Source organism: Gadus chalcogrammus, chromosome 4, assembly GCF_026213295.1.
Source record: "Gadus chalcogrammus isolate NIFS_2021 chromosome 4, NIFS_Gcha_1.0, whole genome shotgun sequence".
Taxonomy (NCBI): Eukaryota; Metazoa; Chordata; class Actinopteri; order Gadiformes; family Gadidae; genus Gadus; species Gadus chalcogrammus.
In genome coordinates, this window is record NC_079415.1 from 33300463 (window position 1) to 33323584 (window position 23122).

Genomic DNA, 23122 nt, shown 5'->3' on the forward strand with positions numbered 1-23122 from the left:
GAGAGAGAGAGAGAGAGAGAGAGAGAGAGAGAGAGAGAGAGAGAGAGAGAGAGAGGAGAGAGAGAGAGAGAGAGAGAGAGAGAGAGAGAGAGAGAGAGAGAGAGAGAGAGAGAGAGAGAGAGAGAGAGAGAGAGAGAGACCCAAAAGGGTTGTTAAACGTCACGGTTCAATGCTTTTGTTACTAAGACCCCAGGATATGATCTTGGTGTTCAGCCTGCATGCAGCTGCTTATAACAACTGAATTGACAGAAGCTCGTTGAACAAAATAATCTGTGTTTAATGATATATGAACACATAATAAGGTTTACAGTGTGTTCATTTGTCATTATTATGTATACTGAACTACTGTTTTTATATCGGTTGTAGCGCTTGACAACCACAATATACAACTTTGTGTATTTTGTAATAGCGCTCCTGTGGTCACACGTGGTATTACACCCACGTCCCATTCACATTTAGTGCATTCATCTTACCCTCCCCCCTCCTCCCCCCCCCCCCTCTCACCACCCCAGACCAGGACATCCTGCGGCGGCTGGAGAAGGAGAAGATCCTGGTGTTCACGCCGTCGCGTCGCGTGCAGGGCCGGCGCGTGGTCTGCTACGACGACCGCTTCATCGTCAAGCTGGCGTACGAGTCGGACGGCGTCATCGTCTCCAACGACAACTACCGCGACCTGGCCAACGAGAAGCCCGAGTGGAAGAAGTTCATCGACGAGCGTCTGCTCATGTACTCCTTCGTCAACGACAAGTGAGGACGCCGACGTTGTGTTGCCGCGGCAACGAGAGTCTGTTAGCAACCGGCGCGTTTTTCGGTCGGCTTTCACCTTGTTGGTCCGTAGTAGCACATACAAAAATATGTATTTCTGCATTTTTTTTTAAAGGTGTTATATATTTCCACCAGGTGTGAGTGTGATTAGCCGTCACAAGCCGTTTTGAAAATCTGCCCCTTCTGACATCACAAGTGGACATTTAGGTGGACACGCCCACTTGTGATGACAGAAGAGGCAGATTTTCAAAACGGCTTGTAACTGCCAATCACACTCACACCTGGTGGTATAATATGTCACCTTTTAATAAAACTCTCGAAGCGACCTTGCTCTACGTACGTCTTCAGTCCATTGTTATTTATTTATCACAACAAATGTCAGTTTGTTTTTTTACTTAACCTGACAAAATTGGGATTTTATTTTCCGACCAAACCGTCACCCATTTGTAGTTCGTCTGCTTTAAAGTCGATCTGTGCCCTGCTCTCATTGGTCCGACCCTCTGATCACATGACTCCTCCCCCTGCGTCTGATAGGTTCATGCCTCCAGACGACCCTTTGGGTCGCCACGGGCCGAGCCTGGACAACTTCCTGAGGACCAGACCCATCATGCCCGAGCAGAAGAAACAGCCCTGCCCCTACGGTTAGTTTTACTGACTGTTCGTTTTTTTTTTCCATGTACATTTATGTATTTCATAGTCCAGTGTTTATTAGGGAACGAACAAACGAGAATTCGGATACTACGCTGAACATTTCTAAACGTCATGTGCGTCAGTAAATTAGCGAGTAAATACAAAGGGTATTTGTGTGACGCAGACAGACGCGCCCACATCATGTAAACAAACCGGGCACTCACGAGGAAAGCCGGAGGTTGTATTGATGTTGAATGTTACATTTTCTATGTTAAATCCCGAATAAATTGTTGACATTTCTAAACGAAAGCCCGGCTTTCATTAAATGTATCCGTTTCCGCGGTTATTCAGCTTCTTCTTCTCCTCCGGAAAAACCCGACCGCATTGCATTGTGGTATACGGGAGTAACAAGTAGGGAACATCGTATGCACACTCAAATTTTGGGTATTTTAAGTGCACTATACAGTGCATGAAATTAACCACTGAGAATTCGAACACCACTACAAAATGGCCAGCACCCTATGTAGTGCACTTTATCCGCGATACGGAACAATTTCGAACACAGCTCTTGTCTGGGGGGGGAGCCCAGTTAATGTCACCTGGGTGGTGTGCAGAAATTGGACATGGTCGCACTCCGCCTGGGCGACTTTACCCAGTGCACACTGATTACTCAATGCAAAACAGGTGTGCAGCCCCAGAGTCCAATCAAACTGGGCCAGGCGCGGCTGCTTGAACCAGCCATCCACACACACTACACTCACACTTTGAATCCAATTTCCATAGTGGCTTTGTATGCAGATAGCTATTTGTATGTGTGTGTGCATGCAAATAATTATTAGAAAGGAGTACAAAAAAAATCCATCCAGTCCATTCTGAAGTGTTTTCTATTGGTTGCTTTATACGACATAACAACATAAATATTATTAAGATATTTAGCATAGAGAAAAGATTTGCGATTAATCGCGAGTTAACTATGACATCAATGCGATTGATCGCGATTAAATATTTGAATCGCTTGACAGCACATTAATTATATAACATAAATAGCTGCTGAGATTTGGCTTTCCCGAAAATTGAAACGTCTCCCAGCTGCGGTGTCTAACCCCCCGTCTCCCCCCTCGTCTCCCCCCACCTCCCCCGTCTCCCCCCCCCCCCCCCTACAGGTAAGAAGTGCACGTACGGCCACAAGTGTAAGTACTACCACCCGGAGCGCAGCGCCCAGCCGCAGCGCGCCGTGGCCGACGAACTCCGGGCCAGCGCCAAGACCTGCGCCCTGCCCGCCCGGGGCGGCCCGCCCGGAGACGCCGGCCTGGTCAAGAGCCACAGCGTGCCGGCGGGGGTCCTGGAGGCCAAGAAGGGGGCCCCCAAGAGGCAGTCGGACCCCAGCGTGCGCGCCTTCTCCTACAGCGACGCCGAGGAGCGCCTGCTGCTCGCCAAGGGCCGCGTCGAGGCCGGGAGGGGTGGGGGCGGGGTCGGCCGGGCCCTCGCCATGTCGCCGGCCCCCGGGGGCCCCCCGCCGCAGGAGCCGGCGTCCCGGGCCCCCACCCCTCACGGCTGCCCGGGCCCCTGCGCCGAGCTGTACCCCCACTGCGAGTCCCCGGACCTCAGCTACTACTCGGTGACGCGCTCCTACGCCGGCCTGGCGCTCTCGTCCCGCCGCAGCCCCGACTGCCGTTACCCCGGCGACCAGGAGCCGCGGCTGGGCTCGGCGGGCTCCGAGTGCGGCAGCGAGAGTGGCGTGAGCTGCGGCAGCAGCTGCGACTCGGCGTACGGCGAGCGCGCCTGCCCCGCCTCCTTCGCCCCCGAGGCAGCCCCGCCCCCGGAGGAGGCGGGGCTGCTCTACGGCGGCGGCGGCCACCGGCTGTACTCGTGCCCGCCGCACCACCACGGCGGCGGCCACGAGTACGCCCCGCCGCACCACGGCGGCCACGGCCACGGCTACCACCTGGGCCGCGGGCCGGGCTGCGGGCACGAGCAGCAGGCCCCGCCCCCGACGGCGCCGCAGGACGGCCTGGCCCCGCCCCCCAAGCGGCCGCTGTACCCCCTGCCGCCCCACCTGCAGCACCAGCCGCTGACGGCCCGCTCCAGTTGCCCCGGCGACTACCACACCCTCCCCCAGAGTAGCCCCCACGCCCCGGGCTCGCCGCTGGGCCGTTGCCTAGCGCCCACGCGCGCCGAGAGCGCCTCGGACTCGCGGCTCTACGAGCACCTCTCGGCCGCCGCCCACCAGCACCATCACCCCCACCCCCACCACCACCACCCCCCGCCTCCGCTGCCACCCCCGCCCCGGCAGAAGCCCCCGTCAGGCTGGGAGTCGTACTACAGGCACGCCGCCTCGCTCCCGCCGCCGCTGCCGCCCGCCTCGCGCTACGAGCCCTCGGCCTATCAGAGCCTCCCGGACACGCGGCAGTCGTCGTGGCACGCCGCCCCCCCTTGGGGACAGGACGGCTACGGCCAGCAGCAGCAGCACCACCACCACCACCAGCACCACCACCACTCCCACCCGGGCCTGCACTCCTCCTCGCCCCCCCACTACTTGAACCCCCTGCCTCCGCCCTCGCCCTCCCACTCCCCCCGCCTCTCCGGCTTGGCCCCGCCCCTCTACCCCCCGCCCCCGCCGTCGTCGTCCTCCTCCTCCTCCTCGCCCGCGCCCTCCCCCTACGCCCCCGCCCACGGGGGGCCGGACTCGCCGGCGCACGGCGGTCGCCACGACGATGCCCGGGAGAAGGCCTACTTCAACCTGTGCAACATCTTCCCGCCGGAGCTGGTGCGGCGCGCCATGGGCCGCCACCCCCACGTCAGCGACCCCCAACAGCTGGCGGCCGCCATCTTGGCCGAGAAGGCCCAGACGGGCTACTGAAGGACGTGTGCGTCTCGTTGCCGTGGCGAAGAGCCTTCCCTCGTTTGGGTTATCGCCCCCGGGGGGGGGGGAAGGAAGGGTCGTTCCGACAACTGGAGGGTTTCGGTACGGAGCTCTAGCGTCGGAAGAATTATTTTTGTATTCGGTTTTGTTTTCTTTTTTCGGGATGATTTATGAGTTAATGATACTTGTCGTACAAGTATCTGCGTGTCGGGAAGGAGAAAAAAAAAGTGGGGGATTTTTCGCCACAAATGTGTTGTTGATTTTTTGGGTTGATTTGTTCTTTTTCAATTGAACCGTCTGTAAAAAACGGCAATGCACGAAACACTTCCGATATTAGCTCAGAGAGCTAGTATTGTGTTGATTCATTGTTTGAGACTGGTTTTGTTTAAAGGTTAATTTTTTGTTGTTGTTTTGAACTTTTACTTGATTCTGCAACAAAATCTTCATTATTTTAAATCAATTCGTTTTTTCTCTGCCGCATAAGTCGAGAACTACACTGATTGTTAACGCCGTGTTTCGGATCACACACGCAAGCACCGCCCACCCTGGAGGTTAAACCGGTTAAAACAAACTCCTCCGTTCTCTGGGTGTGCCCCTGGATGACGGCCCTTTTCCCATCAGGGAGTTTGTAATCGTAAAATCATGCGTCGTGCCGTTCGTTAAAAATCTAGAACGAGATTCCCGTCTTGTGCGTGACTGTCTAGCCCCTGACCGCCCTTGTCCGTGATTAGCAGGTGTCTGGTTCGAATTTCAGGACTCGGGAGACGTTCGTTCTCCGGTCTCCGTCGTGAAGAGTCAGAGATGGGTGGCACCACGTCCTGTGTACCTTAGTTTTAGTAAGGGACATCTCTCCCCATATACCCCCCTCATCCACCCCCATCTCTCTCCGTCTGCGGGGCCCTTTGAGTATCGGGTCTGAGCTCGTTGCTCTTGTGGACCGTGATGTGTATTTCAGGGTCCGTGGACGCCCATGTACCTACTGTAAATAGAAGACGTTAATATATTGAACGGCGCGGCCAGGCGTCTTCTCTTGTCCGTCAGTGTCTTCGAGGTCCCGGGTCGCGGCTCCCGGAAGAATCCACGCTTTAAAACCCCGCAGCGAAATGAAGGAAGTAGGGGGGAACCAAAATCCACTTTGTTTTTGATACAACTTGTATCGTAGCGCCGTTGGCGGACAGACTGTTTGCGCGCGCGTCGTTCGTGGGTCGCTGACTGTCGGCGCCTTGCTGCTCTCCGATCGAGGAGGTCCGCTCTTTAAGCGTGTGGAAGCTGCTGCTGATGATGCGTGATGTTAAATGATACGAGGAGGTTGACTACCTGCTATGTCTGGGTACTGCGGCCTCGTTCTCTGGCTTTGGCTTTGAGAAAGAAAAAAAATATCCTAAGCGTATTTTAACACAATCACCTCTGATCTCTCCCCCCCCCTCCCCGCGAAACATCAGTATTTCTACTTCCTTCACATGGTATTCGAATCATTTCAAATTAAAAGTTCCTCTAAAATATGGTAGCCATTCCTAGTATTTATATGAGGTTAACTTGGAATTATTTGGAAATATGAGAACAAGTTACACCATGTGGAGTCACATTTAGAAACACATTGGCCATGAATTAATGGACGGCTGTAAAACTATTTTACTCAATGATACGAGTCACTCCCACTTTTAAAGAATGAATATCGTGATGGATGACAATGTTGGAATCAGTTGATAAACCTAATCAGTAGATTCACTAAATGCTTGGATTAGTCGCAAAAGGCCATCAAACCGACCCTGCCCCGAGGGTTTAACAGTCCGGGTCTCGCCCCCGCCCCAAAGCAAAACCACAGGGATTTCAACCTGCTACCTCACGGCTCAGGACCTCAATCCCACCCCCGCCCCCCACCCCCACCCATGCCAGATTATACAAAGTGTGTAAGATAATTGAAGCGAGGGAAACCGGGGGATCTTTTTAGTGTACTGAAGAAGCGCCTTCTCTCTGGGACCCCTGACACCGTGTGTCAGCGCGGGAGCAGAGAGAGGGCCCCAAGTAATGCCTGTTTGACGGCATTGTGCTTATGACACATCCGATACTCTGAACTATGTTCAGCCAACTCTTATGCATGTTTTCACCTGTTTTGGTTCATTTTTCTCTGCATGTTAAGTTTATTTTTTTTCTTCTGTTAGGTAACTTGACAAATTAGACGCGTGTGAGCTTGTCACCTGTCCTCCTCGCACTCCTTGTCACGATAGGTGTGTGCCCTCGTTAAGGACAGGTGTGTGCCCTCGTTAAGGACAGTTGTGTGCCCTCGTTAAGGGAAGGTGTGCTACTGTTAGGACAGGTGTGTGCCCTCGTTAAGGGAAGGTGTGCTACTGTTAGGACAGGTGTGCTCCTGTTAGGGCAGGTATGCTCTCCTTGAGTACAGGCGTGGCCTCGTTAAGGACAGGTGCGTGCCCTCGTTAAGGACAGGTGCGTGCCCTCGTTAAGGACAGGTGTGTGCCCTCGTTAAGGACAGGTGTGCTACTGTTAGGGCAGGTATGCTCTCCTTGAGTACAGGCGTGGCCTCGTTAAGGACAGGTGCGTGCCCTCGTTAAGGACAGGTGTGTGCCCTCGTTAAGGACAGGTGTGCTACTGTTAGGACAGGTGTGCTCCTGTTAGGGCAGGTGTGCTCTCCTTGAGGACAGGCGTGCTCTCATTAAGGACAGGTGTGTGCCCTCGTTAGGCAAGTTGTGCACCTTGTTTCCCTCGTTAGGACCGATGTACACCTTGTTACTGCAGGTGTGTGCCCTCGTTAGAACAGATGCATAATCATGAAAACATGCATAGTAAGTGTGTACTTTGCATGTTGTCACTTCCTTTCATTTCCGAATGTTGTATTTTGTTTTCCTTATCTTGTAGTATATAACTTAACTTATGTTGTGGGAAACTGAATTATTGAAGTTGCCTGGTTTTAAATTGCAACATTAAGCAACTTTTAAAGATCTTGATCTGGCATCGACCAAGTTGGATTGGGCCGAAACTCATCGTCAGATCAATGTCTACAAAGTGACGGCACTTTCCTCAGATGCCAATTTAGCAATCTGCTTTCACATAGTTAATTTATTAGTTCCCTTAAGAAGCATACGACCCCGGAGCAGAGCATGTGGTCTTGGAATGTTTAACACAGAGCTAACTAATTCACCGACACGATAATCCAACCTATATTTAGTTAGATGACACAACGCTTTACGGTCTAGGAATACTTGTAGAAAAAAGTCAAAACATCAAAAAAATGGATTTGTTTGTTGAAACGCTATTTATAGAGGTCCTTTAGAAAAGGCGTAACTAACCAACACTCTTCGTCATTGTAACTATTCTCTTCTGTGATTGTTCAATAAAGGGAAATGTATTGCATTGTGTGGTCTAGTGTACTTTCCACTGTATGGTTGAAACCTCACAACACAACTCTAAGAACTCTGGAAAACAAATAAAAATGTATGGTCAAACATAAACGTTATATTTATACATGTATTGATTCGTAAAGCAATAGTTGCCAAGATTGTGATTTTTCAGGACCCTTGGTTGGTTTTCAACCTTAAAATGGCGGCAATCAAAAAAAATACAGACCATTCAAGTGTAGCATAACAAAATAACAATGTTTTTATTTTATTGCAAATTTAAAAAACAAACAAAACTTAAAATGCACTAATTTCTCGAAAACGCCTCTTTGAACAATCCTGCCTCCGCTGGCCCAGAAGAGGCAGATTGAACTTGCAGTTAAAGCGTTGAGAAAAGTGAGGTTAGATGTGGAAAAATACTAAAACGGTTTTGCTGTAATTCCGCCAGAGGAAATTACCAGAAAGAAAAAATGTCAACTCCACAGCTCATCTTAAACTTTGACTCCCTTGCAAAAACCTTAAATCCTGCAAATCCATCGGTTTTAAAAAGAAAAAAAATGAAAGAAATAAATTGTCTGCACGTCCAAAGTTGCGCTCCTAGTTAACCCTCAAAGAGGACTCGAGAGCTTGAGACAATTCTAGAATCGTCCAAAGTGGAAGGTTTTAAAACAAACGGATGCCTCGGGCCTGAACAACTCTGATTGGCTGACGGGAGTCAGAGCGAACGCAGCCGATTCGCTTCTCGGTAGCCCTTGTGTGACTGTCAAACATGCCGTATGCATGCGTGTGTTTGCGCCCTCGCTGTAGCAACTTTTGAAACTCGACGTCCCTGGGAGATCTGATAAATAAACGTTAAATTGACCAACACGCGTCAAGTTTTGAATGCAACGTCTTTCGCCCCCCCAAAAAAATCTAAAACAAAAACCGCCATCAGCGTCCAAATCGAATCAAACCCACCATGACCTCGTCTTAACCGTGAAGGGCATCATCGCCACCACTGGTCGGTCACCATGGCAACAGGGTTGAGGTAGAGATTCGGTTCTGAAGTTGAGGACGGATGATTTGATCAGACTCACAGGCGTCCACTAAAACTAGCTCTCTGGGCTTCTCTGTGACAGGAACCCATCAACTTACGAGTTGGAAAACGTACACGCACGTACACACACACACACACGTGACCGTTAGCCTGTAAAACAACACCTCCTTTGTGGATCAGTAACACGAACATCCAGCTCAGTGAAATGAGACCCTGGTTTCCCTTTGATGCCTTTGCTACTTTAATTAGACTCCAAACCCTGTAATGCCTTGGGGTCTGATATACTTGTACTCCTTTCACCCAAGTCCGGACACTTCATGGATGCAGACCTGGTTCAAGATTCTGAAACAAATACAGTTGTGATCGGTCCGATCCAGAATTTAACAGAACTGACTTTAAACTATCTTTCTTCCTGGACGGACTCGTAGATATTTCACACACAAACAACCAAAGAAACAAAATGGCCAAACTCCAGAGCATTTCCCTCAACTCAAGATTTTTCAAAATTTGCCTGGATTCACCGAAACCTACCTCCCTAGGTACGAGAAAAAAAAAAGATGACATCCATTGAACGTAGCGAACGCAAAAAAAGAGAGGATGACAACTTTCTAAAAAGAGAACGGGAGCACTTTTAAACTGAACATCTTTTTTTTGCATAATAATACTATCATTCCAGACGAGCATACGAAGCAAGCAACGGCAAGACAACAAAAAAAAATATTATTTCATGGCCTTGATTGCTCCGGGACAAAAAACAAAAACAAAAATAATTTGGTTGCCTGTTCTTCTGGCAATCCTAGCGACCTTTCTTGTGGGAGACGTCTTGGGAGGCTTTAAGAAAAGTTAGCTTTGAAAACATTAGCGCCGTGCGAGGAGGTGGACGAAGAGGAGGGCAAAACTTTGGCAAAGACGAGCTCAGGGCCCTCCGGACCGCGCCCTTACGAATTCCGTCCCGGTGGAAAATAGTTCCTTGTTCGTTTTTTGTTTTTGTTCGTTCGTTTTATTGTGAGTCTGCGGGGTCCGTGGAAAGCGATTGGCTGCAGGTAAATGCAGGGGGGGGGGGGGGAGGGTGTGTTGTGGGAGGGGAACGGGGGAGGAGCGGATGGGTGCCACGCCCCCCTCACATGGACTCAAACTCGTCGATGCGCTGCTTGGTGTTCCCCGAGCGGATCTGCCGCAGCGTCTTGTACTTGTCGCGTCCGGCCTTGACGTTCTCGGCGTGCAGCACGTCGTTCACCGTCTTCTTGGTGTCGTCGCGAGCGTCCGCCAGCTCAGAGGTCAGCGTCTGGACCCGGGGGGAGGGGGGGGGGCGGGGAGACTGGGTTAGAGGGGGCTCGGAATATAAACGGTGGGTAAAATGTCTTAAAGGTGGGGTGCCAAATATGGAATGCCTAGCACTCCATTATTAGGTGACCTTTAGGCCCAATCCCATTTCTACCCCTTACCCTTCCCCCTTGTTTTGAAGGGGTAAGGGGAAGGGGGGAGGGGTAAGGGGTAGGGGGGAGGGGTAGGAATGGGATTGGGCCTTAAAGAGAATGCGGACATCACTAGGTCCTCACAAAGTGTTGATGTGTCTGGGGGTCGTAAGGTCGGAGCAAGGTGAGCGTGTTTATGTGGACATCATACGGTCCCCACAAAGCAGGGGTTTGGTGAGTGAGTATGAGTGAGTGAGGACGTGAGCGAGTGACTACATGAGCGAGTACATGAGTGAGTGAGAATATGAGTGAATACATGAGTGAGCGAGTACATGAGTGAGTGAGTACATGAGTGAGTGAGTATATGAGTGAGTACATGAGTGAGTGAGAATATGAGTGAATACATGATTGAGTACATGAGTGATTGAGTACATGAGTGAGTACATGAGTGAGCGAGTACATGAGTGAGTGAGTATATGAGTGAGTACATGAGTGAGTGAGAATATGAGTGAATACATGAGTGAGTACATGAGTGATTGAGTACATGAGTGATTGAGTACATGAGTACATGAGTGAGCGAGTACATGAGTGAGCGAGTACATGAGTGAGCGAGTACATGAGTGAGTGAAAATATGAGTGAGTCAGCGCACATGCGTACGTGCGTGTGTACGTGCGTGTGTACGTGCGTGTGCGCGTGCGCTCTGCGCCCCACCTGCAGCTGCTGCTTGACGCGCTCGTTCTTCTGGGCCTCGGTGACCCGCTGCTCCTCGCTCCTCAGCTCCAGCTGGCTCACGCCCTCGTTGGACAGCTCGGCGCTGGCCTCCGCCTGCTCGTCGTCCTGCTCCGAGTGCTCCCCCTCGTCGGGCCCGCACCCGCCGCCGCCACCGCCGCCGCCGCCCGCCGGCAGCGTGGCCAGGGGCGTGACCGCCGTCTTCAGCTCCTCCTTGGTCCGCTCCAGGTCCTCCTGGGCCGACATGGCCTGGGGGGGGCGGGAGGGAGGGGCAACCAATCAGAACGCAGGAGGGACCGTTGATTGACAGGTGGGCGTTTCCCAATTTTATTTCTCTTTTTATTTATACTTTTTGCTACTTCTAATTTCTTTCAAATACTAACTTTTCTCAGCTTTATTAGAGATAAAACGATACACTTTATATCATATAATACTATACTAGCTTTAAGTGTGAAAAGGCTGCAATAGCGCTCGAGTTGATAAGTTCTTAGCCTAGCTATCTTTGTTGTGTACGGGGAACGGGTTAACCTAGCGATGGCAAGTGCTTCGTGAACGTCTTTACTGTACCAGCAGCGATATGTTGTTTCTCTTTCTTCTGACGACTGTACTTATTGTAAAAGCATCTTCTTATATGCCCTAAAATTAAATGATGGGGGTAAAAAATAACGTGGATAACTAAGAACAGACACTGCACTGAGCTGAGAACAATAGACTTGCGATGGATTGTTCCAGATAGACTGCTACTTCATCACAGGGAGGAGCATTTAATGGGTCGATTATAAAGTCAGTTATTTGAACTCTGACCCCAATATGGGGTCAGAGTTCAAATAAATCGTGTTCGGCACACAAGAAAAAGACCAATGTCAAAACAAAACCAGTTTATGTTTTTTTGCTAATTCACGAAAATGTCGCAGCGAGGCGCTACGGCGGCGGTGTGGTCTCCATGGCGACGGCAGGGCGTACCTTGTGCTGCCATTCGTTGGCCTCCTCCTCCTTCCTCTTCTTGGCCTCCTCCAGGAGGGCGATCTTAGCCGTGAACTCCCCCAGTTCAGCCGCCTGACACACACACACACACACAATGAGTCCAAGCCAAAAGAACACACAAATAAACACACACATGTGGACTGACTAAAGGCTTAGTTATGGTTCCACGTCGACGCAACCTGTGTGTGTGTGTGTGTGTGTGTGTGTGTGTGTGTGTGTGTGTGTGTGTGTGTGTGTGTGTGTGTGTGTGTGTGTGTGTGTGTGTGTGTGTGTGTGTGTGTGTGTGTGTGTGTGTGTGTGTGTGTGTGTGTACTACTACGTCCACTACGTCCTCGCGTCAGGCCGTCAGGGCCTGACGTGCGCCTCCCAAAAATGTTAACCTTGCGTCGAGGCGACGCAGCAGCGAGGCGACGCAGCAGCGAGGGCTGTGATCGGTCCTCTCACAGAAACCCCGGCGCGGAACCCAAACAGGATGACCTCTGCGTTCAAGTCTTTAATTCCAGCAGTCAAAGACAAAAACACGAGAGAAGGGGAGGGGCTGGGGCCACCATTTTTGTAAAGCGTGCAAGAGCGAGTTTGTTTTAACTTGGGGTTGGTGTTTCCACAGGTCTGTCTCTGTCCGCCATTGTTGTTTACATGAAAGCGGCTGGATAGATCGGAGCAAAGTGGGTGAATCCCCTATGGGTGGGTGCACTCTAGCGCCCTCTGTAGGCCGATGCTGGTTATACATTTCTACCAGACTAGTGGTGACCTTTCTGGATGTTCGACTATTGTGGATGAAAGAAATCGATGTCAACCTGATGATACAAATTTGGCGGAAGCAAAGAATCACACGTGAACCTCTTTCCCCGGCCTGATTCAGACCAAATGAACGGGGGGGGGGGGGGGGGCGTGCGTTTAAGCTGCCGATGCTGAAAAAAAAAATAACAGCAGCCTACGTCATAAAGCTCAAACCGATGAGCTTATGAGACCAGAAGACTGACCGCCCACGTTGACTGGAACGCAACGCAACGGATTTGGTCTGAATCTGCCCCAACACACTTAGACTAGTGGAGACACAAACGAACACACACACATCGACAGAAATACAGGACACACACACACACACACACACACACACACACAAGGACCCACACGGTAAAATACACACACCGACACAAACACATACATCGACAAACACACATCCACACAAACGCACATCGACACACACACACACACACATCGACCGACACACACATCGACTGACACACACACACACACATCGACCGACACACACACACACACACCCACACACCCCCAGAGTCCTACCAGCTGCTCCTGGTTCTTCATCTGGTCGGCGGCCTGCTGGGCCAGCTCGGCCTTGGCCTCCTCGGCCGCCTGCCGCTCCCTCTCCAGCCGCTCCGCCTCCTCCCGCGCCCGCTTCCTCTCCGCCTCCAGCTCCAGGGCGCGGCGCGTCTGCTCCTCCAGCTCTACAGGGGGGGGGGGGGGGCAGTTAGTACACAGAGAGAGAGAGACAGAGACAGACAGAGAGAGAGACACAGAGACAGAGACAGAGACAGAGACAGAGAGAGAGAGAGAGAGAGAGAGAGAGAGACAGACAGACAGAGAGAGAGAGAGAGACAGACACAGAGAGAGAGAAAGAACAGAAGAGAGAATAAGTCAGAAGAGAGTGAGAGAAAGGGAAGGGGTTAAGTGAGAGAACAGGGTGAGAGGGAGGAGTACGAGGAGGAGAGGGAAGAGGAGAGGGAAGAGGAGGAGGAAGAGGGGGAGGAAGAGAGGGAAGAGAGGGAGAGGGAGGAGGAGAGGGAAGAGAGGGAGGAGCAGGAGGAGGAGGAGAGGGAAGAGAGGGAAGAGAGGGAGAGTGAGGAAGAGGAGGAGAGGGAAGAGAGGGAGAGTGAGGAAGAGGAGGAGGAGGAGGAGGAGGAGGAGGAGGAGGAGGAGGAGGTCACCTCTCTGGGCCCGGAGGGTCTGCTCCTCGATGGTCCGCAGCCTCTCCAGCAGCTCGTCCTTCTCCCGCTCTATCCGGTCCTTCTCCTTCTCCGCGTGCTCCCGCTTCTTCTTCTCGTTCTCCAGCTGGGCCCTGCACACGACCAACATGGCCGCCGTCAGACCAGGTGAGGACCGGACTACTACTACTAGTAGTAGTAGTCGTAGTAGTCATAGCACTAGTATCGTTAGTTTTAATAGTAAAGCTAGTCCTAGGAACATTTGGGAGGAATTAATTATGATTAATCTGGATTCATGCTTGTGGACCAACTGCGACGGAGAGCTTGTGAGACTGCTCAATGTTCGATTGACCTGTCGCACGTGGAAGGGGTCAGCTCCTAGATATTTCCGTACGAGAACGAACCGAACGAGGGCGCAAGTGCAACGACATTGTAGCCAACGAGTCCCTGATGTCTGAACAAACCCCAAAACCACCTGCAGGTGTACAAACGCCCTCGAACTCAGATTCAATCAAATCAGATCTTGCATTCCCTACATGTGGGTCCGTGTGTGTGCACGTGTCCGTGTGTGCGTGTGTCTGTTTTTGTGCGTCTGCACGCTTGTGTCCGTGTGCATGTGTGCACTTCGGTACCTCTCCATCTGCTTCTGCTGCTTCTCGTCGCGGGCCTGCGCCTTCATCTGCTGCACCTCGATGGTGTCGGGCTTCCGGCGCCGCATGTACAGCTCGTGGTTGCCCATGCACAGAGCCAGGATACGCTTGTTGATGCGCAGCCGCGGCGCGTAGAACACAAAGTCCTGCGGCGAGCGAGAGGTCGAGGGATCGAACCCCGAGCCGACCGGGAAATATAGAAGAAAAAAGAAATCGATTATTAGAAGCAAAAACTTTAGGAATAGTGAGAGCAAGCCAGGTATAAGTGAGGATTGTTCTTTTTTTAAAAGGGCTTGAAGAACTTTTAAATCAAAAGATGTTAAAGTGCAGTCTGGAAGTGACGTATTTCTAATACTATTTTCTAATATTTCATTAAGTTTCGTAGGGAAAGGTCAGGTTTATGGTTTATGTCGTTTGATAAGTGAAGGATTTTAAGACCAGTGTAAAACGTCCTTAGAAATGTCTAAAAAGGCAAACCGGTGCAAATATCGGATATCTCATTTTATAAAGTCAGTAGAAAAATAAGTAAGAGGCAGGGCGTTTTAGGCCGTGAGCGTTTCTACGACTGAACTCAGACGGGGTGGTGGTGAGGGGGTCTGGGGGTCTTACCGGGGCCTTCTTGTCGATGGGCTTGATGACGAACTTCTTGTCGTTGAAGGAGATGTTTCTGATCTCGCTCCAGGGGAAGCCGATTTTTGGCGTCAACCTGGACAAAGGAAAGACATTTTTTTTTTAACACTTGAACCAAAGTGATCAAACTCTTATCGTCATTTACGTCTTTTGACACTTTCTTAAAAAAAATTAAGTCTTTTTAAGCCTTATGACTTTTTTGGCAGAATGCCTAGATGATCAATTTTACATAACCCTTGTTTGTTCTTTGTTTTGTGCTGCCATCATCGGTACTTAAACCGTCTTACCCTACACTCGGTGTGGTTGTTGCTGAGTGACATGCTGCGTGACACAGTATGCAATCTGCAGAACGCTCTGTATTATCACCAAAATGGGGGACAAAGCTCCAGATATCGGCCACGGATCAACACAGGGAACAGACACCAAGTTTATTAGCGTTAAACAACTCTGGAATGGAAGCTTCACTCAATAACATCATGGGGAGTAAACAGTAAAGTCTTACTGCATTACTTTTTAAGGCCCTTTTTTTTTTTATGATTGGGACAAATGAAGACTTGAAGGCCCTGCAGTCCCGATCACTCCTGCATTCCTTCCCTGGAAGAAGCGATCCCTCCTCTGTGCTCCACGGTGTGTCCCCCCTCTGGGTTTGTGGGAGTTTTCTCTCTACTCCGGAGGGCTTAGGGCGGGGGGGGGGGTGTGTGTGAGTGATTAAAGGCTACAGTTATAAACTTGACTTGACTTGTTGCAGGTTACAACACAGACAGCGCTGTCGCCTGCCGAATCGACGGCCGCCAGTAGATGGCGCATGTGAGGCGCATGAGGCCGACGTGACCTTAGTAGAGGGGGGGGTGGTTCTTTTTTAGAGATGACATTTGGGTCAGCAACATTTCAGTCACCGGGGGCCTCTCCTTCCCCACAACATTTAAGCCTGGGGCCCCTGCGCGCGCTCTCTCTCTCTCTCTCTCTCTCTCTCTCTCTCTCTCTCTCTCTCTCTCTCTCTCTCTCTCTCTCTCTCTCTCTCTCTCTCTCTCTCTCTCTCTCTCTCTCTCTCTCTCCTCTCTCTCTCTCTCTCTCTCTCTCTCTCTCTCTCCCTCTCTCCCTCTCTCTCTCCCCCTCTCTCCCTCCCCCTCTCTCCCTCCCTCTCAGGGCGAGAGAGGACACGAACGGGGGGGGGGGCGAGCGAAACCAGCCAACTGACAAAAGCAGCGCACGGACAGCGCGACCTTGGGATAAGTCTGGAACACCAACAGTCAAAATAACCTTAACTTAAAGATAAGGAGGAGGAGGGGAGGAGGAGGAGGAAGATAAGGAGGATGAAAGTGGTGGCCATGGCCCCGTAGAGGGCTGAGGGGTTTGAGGAAGAGGAAGTCAGCGTGGGACCAATCAGAGGGCAGGGAGAGGAAACGCTGTCAGGGGGGCGGCGTGATGGACGCCCCGCCTTCCTCCCACGTGAGGGAGGGGTGTTTAACCTTCACATCATGTCGGGAACAGCCCCCCCCCCCCCCCCCCTCCCCCCCTCCTCAACAATGAACTGACGCCATCTTCCTCTACAGTCACCGGTGGCTTCGGAAACACGGAAACATGACATTATTCTAAATATATAACACACACACACACACACACACACACACACACACACACACACACACACACACACACACACACACACACACACACACACACACACACACACACACACACACACACACACACACACACACACACACACACGTTGTATCCTGTGTCGAGGGGTGAAGAGTTCATCGCAACTTGCCCTAACCTCTTACGAGAGAGAGTCCTAGAGAAACCGTTTCAGTTCAGAGAGCCAGATTCAAAAGTATGAACGCCAAACCGAAATGGAACACTGGAGCCATCTGCCGCCATGGTAACGCGGCTTGGGAAATTACAGCGCAGGTCTCACATGTCGGAAACATTTGATGATCGACTCTCAAGAGGATATGTATCACTCACGACTCTCTCAAGTCAATCTAAATATCAAGGCTGTGACTCATTCAAAGAAAGCCCGTCGTTCATGCTAAACGAGAAATGCTTTTGGCAAGATTTAGCTTCATATACATACACGCAGATGGTACATCTAGGAGGAACTACGGGAAACACGGCGGGAATGTCAATAGCCATACAATCCAAACAATCTGGAAAGCTTGTTTTCACTCCAAACTCCAGAGAGAGAGAGAGAGAGAGACCTAGTTAAACGAGCACTGACTGCTCTCTCGTTTGGTGTTTCCATAGGAACAGACACAGTCCCTACAAGAACCCCGGCGATGTGCTGGCGTCATGGCAACAAGGCGGTCCCCGTCAGGACTTAGGACAGAGAGGAGGGGATGGGAGGCAGACGTAGCATGCTAAAGCTCCAGGACTAAGGACGTAGCGACCTCGCTAGCGCTGTTGTGTTTCGGACCAGAGGGTTTGTCAAGCAGCAGTCCGGAGCTAAGTGCTAGCGGGCAATAACCAAAATCCAGAAGGTACCATGACAGGAAACATAAAAAGCCTGTCTTTGAATCAGTCTGAAGTCAAGTTTAAGTCAATACCTCCATAACAGTTAAAGTCTCAAAGGGCTTTACAGGCCAGCTATTGATACCCCAATAAAACTCCTACCCCAATAAAACTCCACTAATGATCAAGGAAGAAGGCCTGAAGAAGGAACGCAGAGTGGGGGGTCCCACCTTCAACGAATGGTCAGAAGTGTAACGGGTACCATAGTTGACATAATAAAATAAAAAATATGTTTTTACTTTAACATTTTACTTCAACCTCCTTTAGAACATTGCGTAGGAATGACGCGAGCTGAGCGCTTTTGCACGCCGCATTCGTCGCAAATCTATCAAACAAAACGAAGGGCGCCATGGCGACCGTGGCGTTCTCCAAACCCAGACTTCCAACAGAGGGGAGGAGACGTAGCACGCTTGCACGCTAGCGCTCAGAGCTAGCAACCACGCTAGCGCCCGTCGGCGCGTTCTCATAGCTCCGACTCTTCCCATCAGAAGTCCTGATGCTAAGCGTTCTTGAGAGCGTTCCCGAATGAGTGTTCCCGAGCGCGCTCTCCGGAGAACCGCTCCCGAGAACCGCTCCCGAGAACCGCTCTCGAGAACCGCTCCCGAGAACCGCTCCCGAGAACCGCTCCCGAGAACCGCTCTCGAGAACCACTCTCGAGAACCGCTCCCGAGAACCGCTCTCGAGAACCGCTCGGCGGCGCCCCTTACTTGTCGTCGTGCTCGTAGATGTTGAGGCCCAGCGCGTCCACGCCCAGCCACAGCTCCGTGCCCTTCTTGTTCTTGATCTCAAAGTAGTTGACGCCGTACATCTCCAGGTCCTGGGTGATCTTCAGGTACTCCATCATGGAGTCCTCCCTGGTCGGGGAGGGGGGAGAGAGAGAGAGAGAGAGAGAGTCAGCTGCGCGGTCACAATCACTCGGGGGTTCGGGAACTCCCTGGGGGAGGTCTTAAACATGGCCGAGTTTGGTAGGATCATGGCCGAGTTTTGTTTTCGTTCCGGATTTATTTTTGGTTGCGTTTTTTTATGCTTTATTATGAAGTGAGTTAGAGATGGAGGCATGGGAGGGGGGGGGGGGGGGGGGGGGGGGGGAGGACATGCAGCAAAGGGCCGCGGGACGGAATCGAACCCGGATCGCTGCGATCAGGACTGAGCCTGTCTGGGACGCGCTCTACCTGGTGAGACACCGGGGTGGCGCCGTTTGGTTTTATTCTAGAGGGGCGTGCGATTGGACGGCTCTAGGCGATGTCGAACCCTCTAACATATACTAGCCTTCCGTTTAAAACATTTACCAAAAAATTATGTCTGGAGGGGAAACGAAAGTAAATTGTAAAAAAAACGATGGATATCAGATCAGGAAACAGACGTTTTAATTTCCTCAAAACTCTCAAGCCAGCCCTGACGGCACGCGCCACAACAAGCATGGACCTGCTGACACTCACACACCATTCCTACCGACTCACACACACACAAAGAAACACACAATTAGCACGGCTACAGGCACAAACACACACAAACAAACACACACAAATTCGCAATTACCACTCCTGTAGCATCACACATACATAAACAAACACACAATTACAACTCCTACAGGCTCAAACACATATAAACAAACAGAAACTTCCCACAGGGTCCCCACACACACACCCCCTCACAAACACACAATTACCATTCCTAAAGGATCACACACACACAGTTCCTACAGTTCCTATGTTATGCATTAGGAAGGACAATCATCACACACACACACACACACACACACACACACACACACACACACACACACACACACACACACACACACACACACACACACACACACACACACTCCAAAACAACCGGCTTCTCTCAAACACACACACGTATAGGTACGACGTGCACCGACACACACACACACACCTGAGCATTCCTCTGTGTTCCTCGTGCCAGGTCTGTATCCGGTCCTCCCACTGCTCCTTGGTCAGCTTGTGCTGCTCCAGAACCCTACACACACGCACACACACACACACACACACACAAATGAGAAACAATCCAGCATTATTTACAGAGGAAATCAACATTTCACTGGGCAACAGATTGATGTAAATCTAAAGAGGGGTGTGTGTGTGTGTGTGTGTGTGTGTGTGTGTGTGTGTGTGTGTATGTGTGTGTGTGTGTGCGCGCGCGCGCGTTGAAGTGACATGATCCGAGGTGCGATTGCGTCATTCAAATGTCATGTAAACAAACAGAAGTCCAACATACGTGTTGATAAACCTCTTCTTGTGTGAGCGAATTCGTGAGTGGACGAGTGAGCGACTGAGTGAGTGTCCGAGTCAGTGGCTTGAGGGCGTGTTCAGGTGCGAGGGAGTGTGCGTGTGTGCTGACCTCTGGGGCAGCAGGCGGTCGTGGGTGAGGTAGCCCGGCTTGTGCCCCTCCTTGCTGTAGTCGCCGTACTTGGCCTGGACCGAGTAGGAGGCCAGCAGCACCGCCGTCTCGGGGGGGCAGTAGTTCTCATCGTTCAGGATGGCCTCCTTCACCTGCAGGAGGAGGGAGGAGGAGGAGGAGGAGGAGGAGGAAGAAGGTATTGGTGATATGTCCGATATCCACGCATTGCTTATCCGCAGTTTCTTTTCTGTCGCACCGTTGCAGGCGAGCGAGGAGACGGATGGGTGTGTGAGGAGGTGCGTGTGGAGGAGTAGGAGGAGGTGTGTGAGGAGGTGTGTGTGGAGGAGGGGGGGGGGGGGGTTCGAGGAGGCATTATTCGAGATGTTTGAGGAGGTGTTATTGGAGGTGAGTGAGGAGATGTTATTGGAGGTGTTTGAGGAGGTGTGTGTGGAGGAGGTATGGGAGGAGTGTGAGGAGGTGTTATTGGAGGTGTTAGAGGAGGTGTTATTGGAGGTGTTTGAGGAGGTGTGTGTGGAGGAGGTATTGGAGGAGTGTGAGGAGGTGTTATTGGAGGTGTTAGAGGAGGTGTTATTGGAGGTGTTTGAGGAGGTGTGTGTGGAGGAGGTATGGGAGGAGTGTGAGGACGTGTTCAGACGTGTGCCGAGGTGGCGTGAGGGACAGTGACCTGCAGGAAGAACAGTCTCTGTGTGATCTCCTGGATGAGTTCCTCCGAGACGTCCTCGGGGAAGAACTTGGCCCGGAACTTGAACTGCAGCGGGTTCTCCTTCTTCACGTCCTGCGCGGTGACCTAGGCAACCACCGGACAACAAAGATGTCATTCGTCGAATGCCCGCACATCAGATGTTTCACCAACCCACCCACCGGACCTCATTCAGACAAAGACAGACAGACGGACCAACGGAGACAGACAGACAGAGACAGAGACAGAGACAGAGAGACAGAGAGACAGAGAGACAGAGAAATGCAGAGACAGAATAAGATAGACAGCCAGAGAGAGAAAGACAGATAGACCGACAGAGAGAGAGACAGAGACACACACAGGGAGAGACGGAGGAAGATAGACAGAGAGAGAGAGAGAGAGAGATCATCTCCTGGGCTCATTATCAGTCTCAATGGATCCTTTTGTTTGCGAGGATCAGCTGGTCTGAGTTTGTGCACGCCCGCTCACACATACATGCACGCAAACACCGCACAAAGTGAAAATGCCCACACTCACACGGACACACACACACAAGGGAAAGTATACACTAAAGCCCTTGTTCCTGCCAGAGAATCACACTGACGGGACACACACTTTCCTGAACTCAAACATGCGTGTGAAACACACAATTCAGCAAAAGGGGATTTCATTTACACACACTCTCTTGGGCACACAACACACACACACCTTGGGAGACAGACTGGCTCCTGGCAACAGCAGACATCCAGAAAGCGTGTGAGAGAAAGCGCGCGCGAGAGCGAGAGAGAGAGAGAGAGAGACAGGAAACAAAAGAGTGGGAGCATGGGGAAGCCACAGTAACGATGGAGTGACTACAACAGAGAACAGAGAGAGACCAAGAGTGAGACGAGAGAGAGAGAAAGACAAGAGAGAGGGACTGACACAGACAGAGAACAGAAAAAAACGAGAGCCGAAGGAACGAGAGCCGAAGGAACGAGAGAGAGAGAGAGAGAGAGAGAGAGAGAGAGAGAGAGAGAGAGAGAGAGAGAGAGAGAGAGAGAGAGAGAGAGAGAGAGAGAGAGAGAGAGAGAGAGAGAGAGAGAGAGAGAGAGAGGAGAGAGAGAGAGAGAGAGAGAGAGAGAGAGAGAGAGAGAGAGAGAGAGAGAGAGAGAGAGAGAGAGAGAGAGAGAGAGAGACCAGAGAGAGACCAGAGAGAGACCAGAGAGAGCGAGAGAGACACACACAGACAGAGAGAGGGGGGGGGTGGGGGGTGACCTCACCTTCTTGTTGAGCTTCAGCCAGGTGCTGTAGCCCTTGCTGTCGGTGTACTGGAGGCCGAAGAACCACACCTCCCTCAGGCCCACTGTCTTCACCACCTGGGGGGGCCCCACAACCACAGACACAGTGAGCAAAGAGTGGCCCCTCAGGGCCCCACGACCACACAGAGGGCCACACCGAGGATAGAGGGCCCCTCAAAACACACAGAGCACCACAGAGGGTACAGAGGGGACCCCCTCAAAGACAGAGCACCAGAGCGAGTACAGAGGGGCCCCCCTCAAACACAGAGCACCACAGTGAGTACAGAGGGGCCCCCCTCAAACAGACAGAGCACCACAGTGAGTACAGAGGGGCCCCCCTCAAACAGACAGAGCACCACAGTGAGTACAGAGGGGCCCCCCTCAAACAGACAGAGCACCACAGTGAGTACAGAGGGGCCCCCCTCAAACACAGAGCACCACAGTGAGTACAGAGGGGCCCCCCTCAAACAGACAGAGCACCACAGTGAGTACAGAGGGGCCCCCCACAAACAGACAGAGCACCACAGTGAGTACAGAGGGGCCCCCCACAAACAGACAGAGCACCACAGTGAGTGCACGTAAAGTACAAAATAATGCATTGTTTTTAATATTGGTTTGGTTTCATTTTACTAAAACCTCTAACCCTAACCCTATAATATCAGGCAAGTTGCATAAGAGTGAGCCCTCATTCGACACTGAGCAACTGCTTCTCCCCAAAGCGACACGCAGCGATCAAGGCGAGATGAATGGTGCTGATGGGAGGGGTCCGATGGCGTCTCCGTGGTTACCTGGTCAAAGAGCTGCTTCCCCGTGGTACTGGGCTGAATGGCGAACTCCAGCTCCGCGTCCATGGTGGTGACGCGCACATTGATCTGGGGGGGGGGGGGGGGCGCACACACACACACACACACACACACACACACACACAGTGAATAGGACTGCATACACACACATGAAGCTTTTCTCACTTGGACACCTTTATAAAACGCATGGATCCAAGCGGTGAATACAGACAGATACCTAGACTGACATGATTAACACGAGTGTACGCGGGGTACTCTGGGAGGGAGGACCTCGGAGACGGTTGAAGCACACCAGCAACCGACCACCACATGGCGCAGTTGCGTTGCTCAAAGGCACTTTTTTCTGAATCGTTATCGGGGTTTTTTCGGGCTACAAACTCGTAGCAAGGCAAGAAAAGTATCTAGTGTTGTTTCAAATTGACAACAGAGCCGTCGTTGAGGTATTGTATTACAGCAACGCAT

At 51.6% G+C, this 23122-nt stretch overlaps 2 protein-coding genes across 4 annotated transcripts in view; one reads left to right on the forward strand and one right to left on the reverse strand.

Annotated features, from left to right (window-relative positions):
• The window catches only part of LOC130381367 (probable ribonuclease ZC3H12C), a 20298-nt gene extending 11786 nt beyond the window's left edge, over positions 1-8512 (forward strand). Inside the window, exons 4-7 of one of the 2 annotated variants that reach the window (XR_008895382.1) lie at positions 513-747; positions 1300-1406; positions 2559-6749; positions 6812-8512. Coding sequence is in view for 1 of the 2 variants with exons in the window: in XM_056588956.1 (XP_056444931.1) it covers positions 513-747; positions 1300-1406; positions 2559-4255 (2039 nt within the window). In the remaining variant the exon portion in view is untranslated. Of the gene's footprint in view, positions 1-512; positions 748-1299; positions 1407-2558 lie in introns of both variants that reach the window. The other variant, XM_056588956.1, reaches the window with a different exon arrangement.
• Positions 8513-9458: 946 nt separating this feature from the next.
• Positions 9459-23122, reverse strand: part of LOC130381384 (radixin) — a 45275-nt gene continuing 31611 nt past the window's right edge. For both annotated transcript variants that reach the window (XM_056588982.1, XM_056588981.1), the window contains exons 3-15: positions 22646-22729; positions 21840-21935; positions 20566-20688; positions 19881-20032; positions 19416-19499; positions 18224-18370; positions 14982-15078; positions 14355-14518; positions 13726-13856; positions 13085-13245; positions 11756-11848; positions 10775-11041; positions 9459-9932 (exon numbers count right to left, since the gene is read on the reverse strand). In XM_056588982.1, the coding sequence (XP_056444957.1) occupies positions 9768-9932; positions 10775-11041; positions 11756-11848; positions 13085-13245; positions 13726-13856; positions 14355-14518; positions 14982-15078; positions 18224-18370; positions 19416-19499; positions 19881-20032; positions 20566-20688; positions 21840-21935; positions 22646-22729 (1764 nt within the window). In that variant the 3' untranslated portion in view covers positions 9459-9767. The remainder of the gene's footprint in view (positions 9933-10774; positions 11042-11755; positions 11849-13084; positions 13246-13725; positions 13857-14354; positions 14519-14981; positions 15079-18223; positions 18371-19415; positions 19500-19880; positions 20033-20565; positions 20689-21839; positions 21936-22645; positions 22730-23122) is intronic.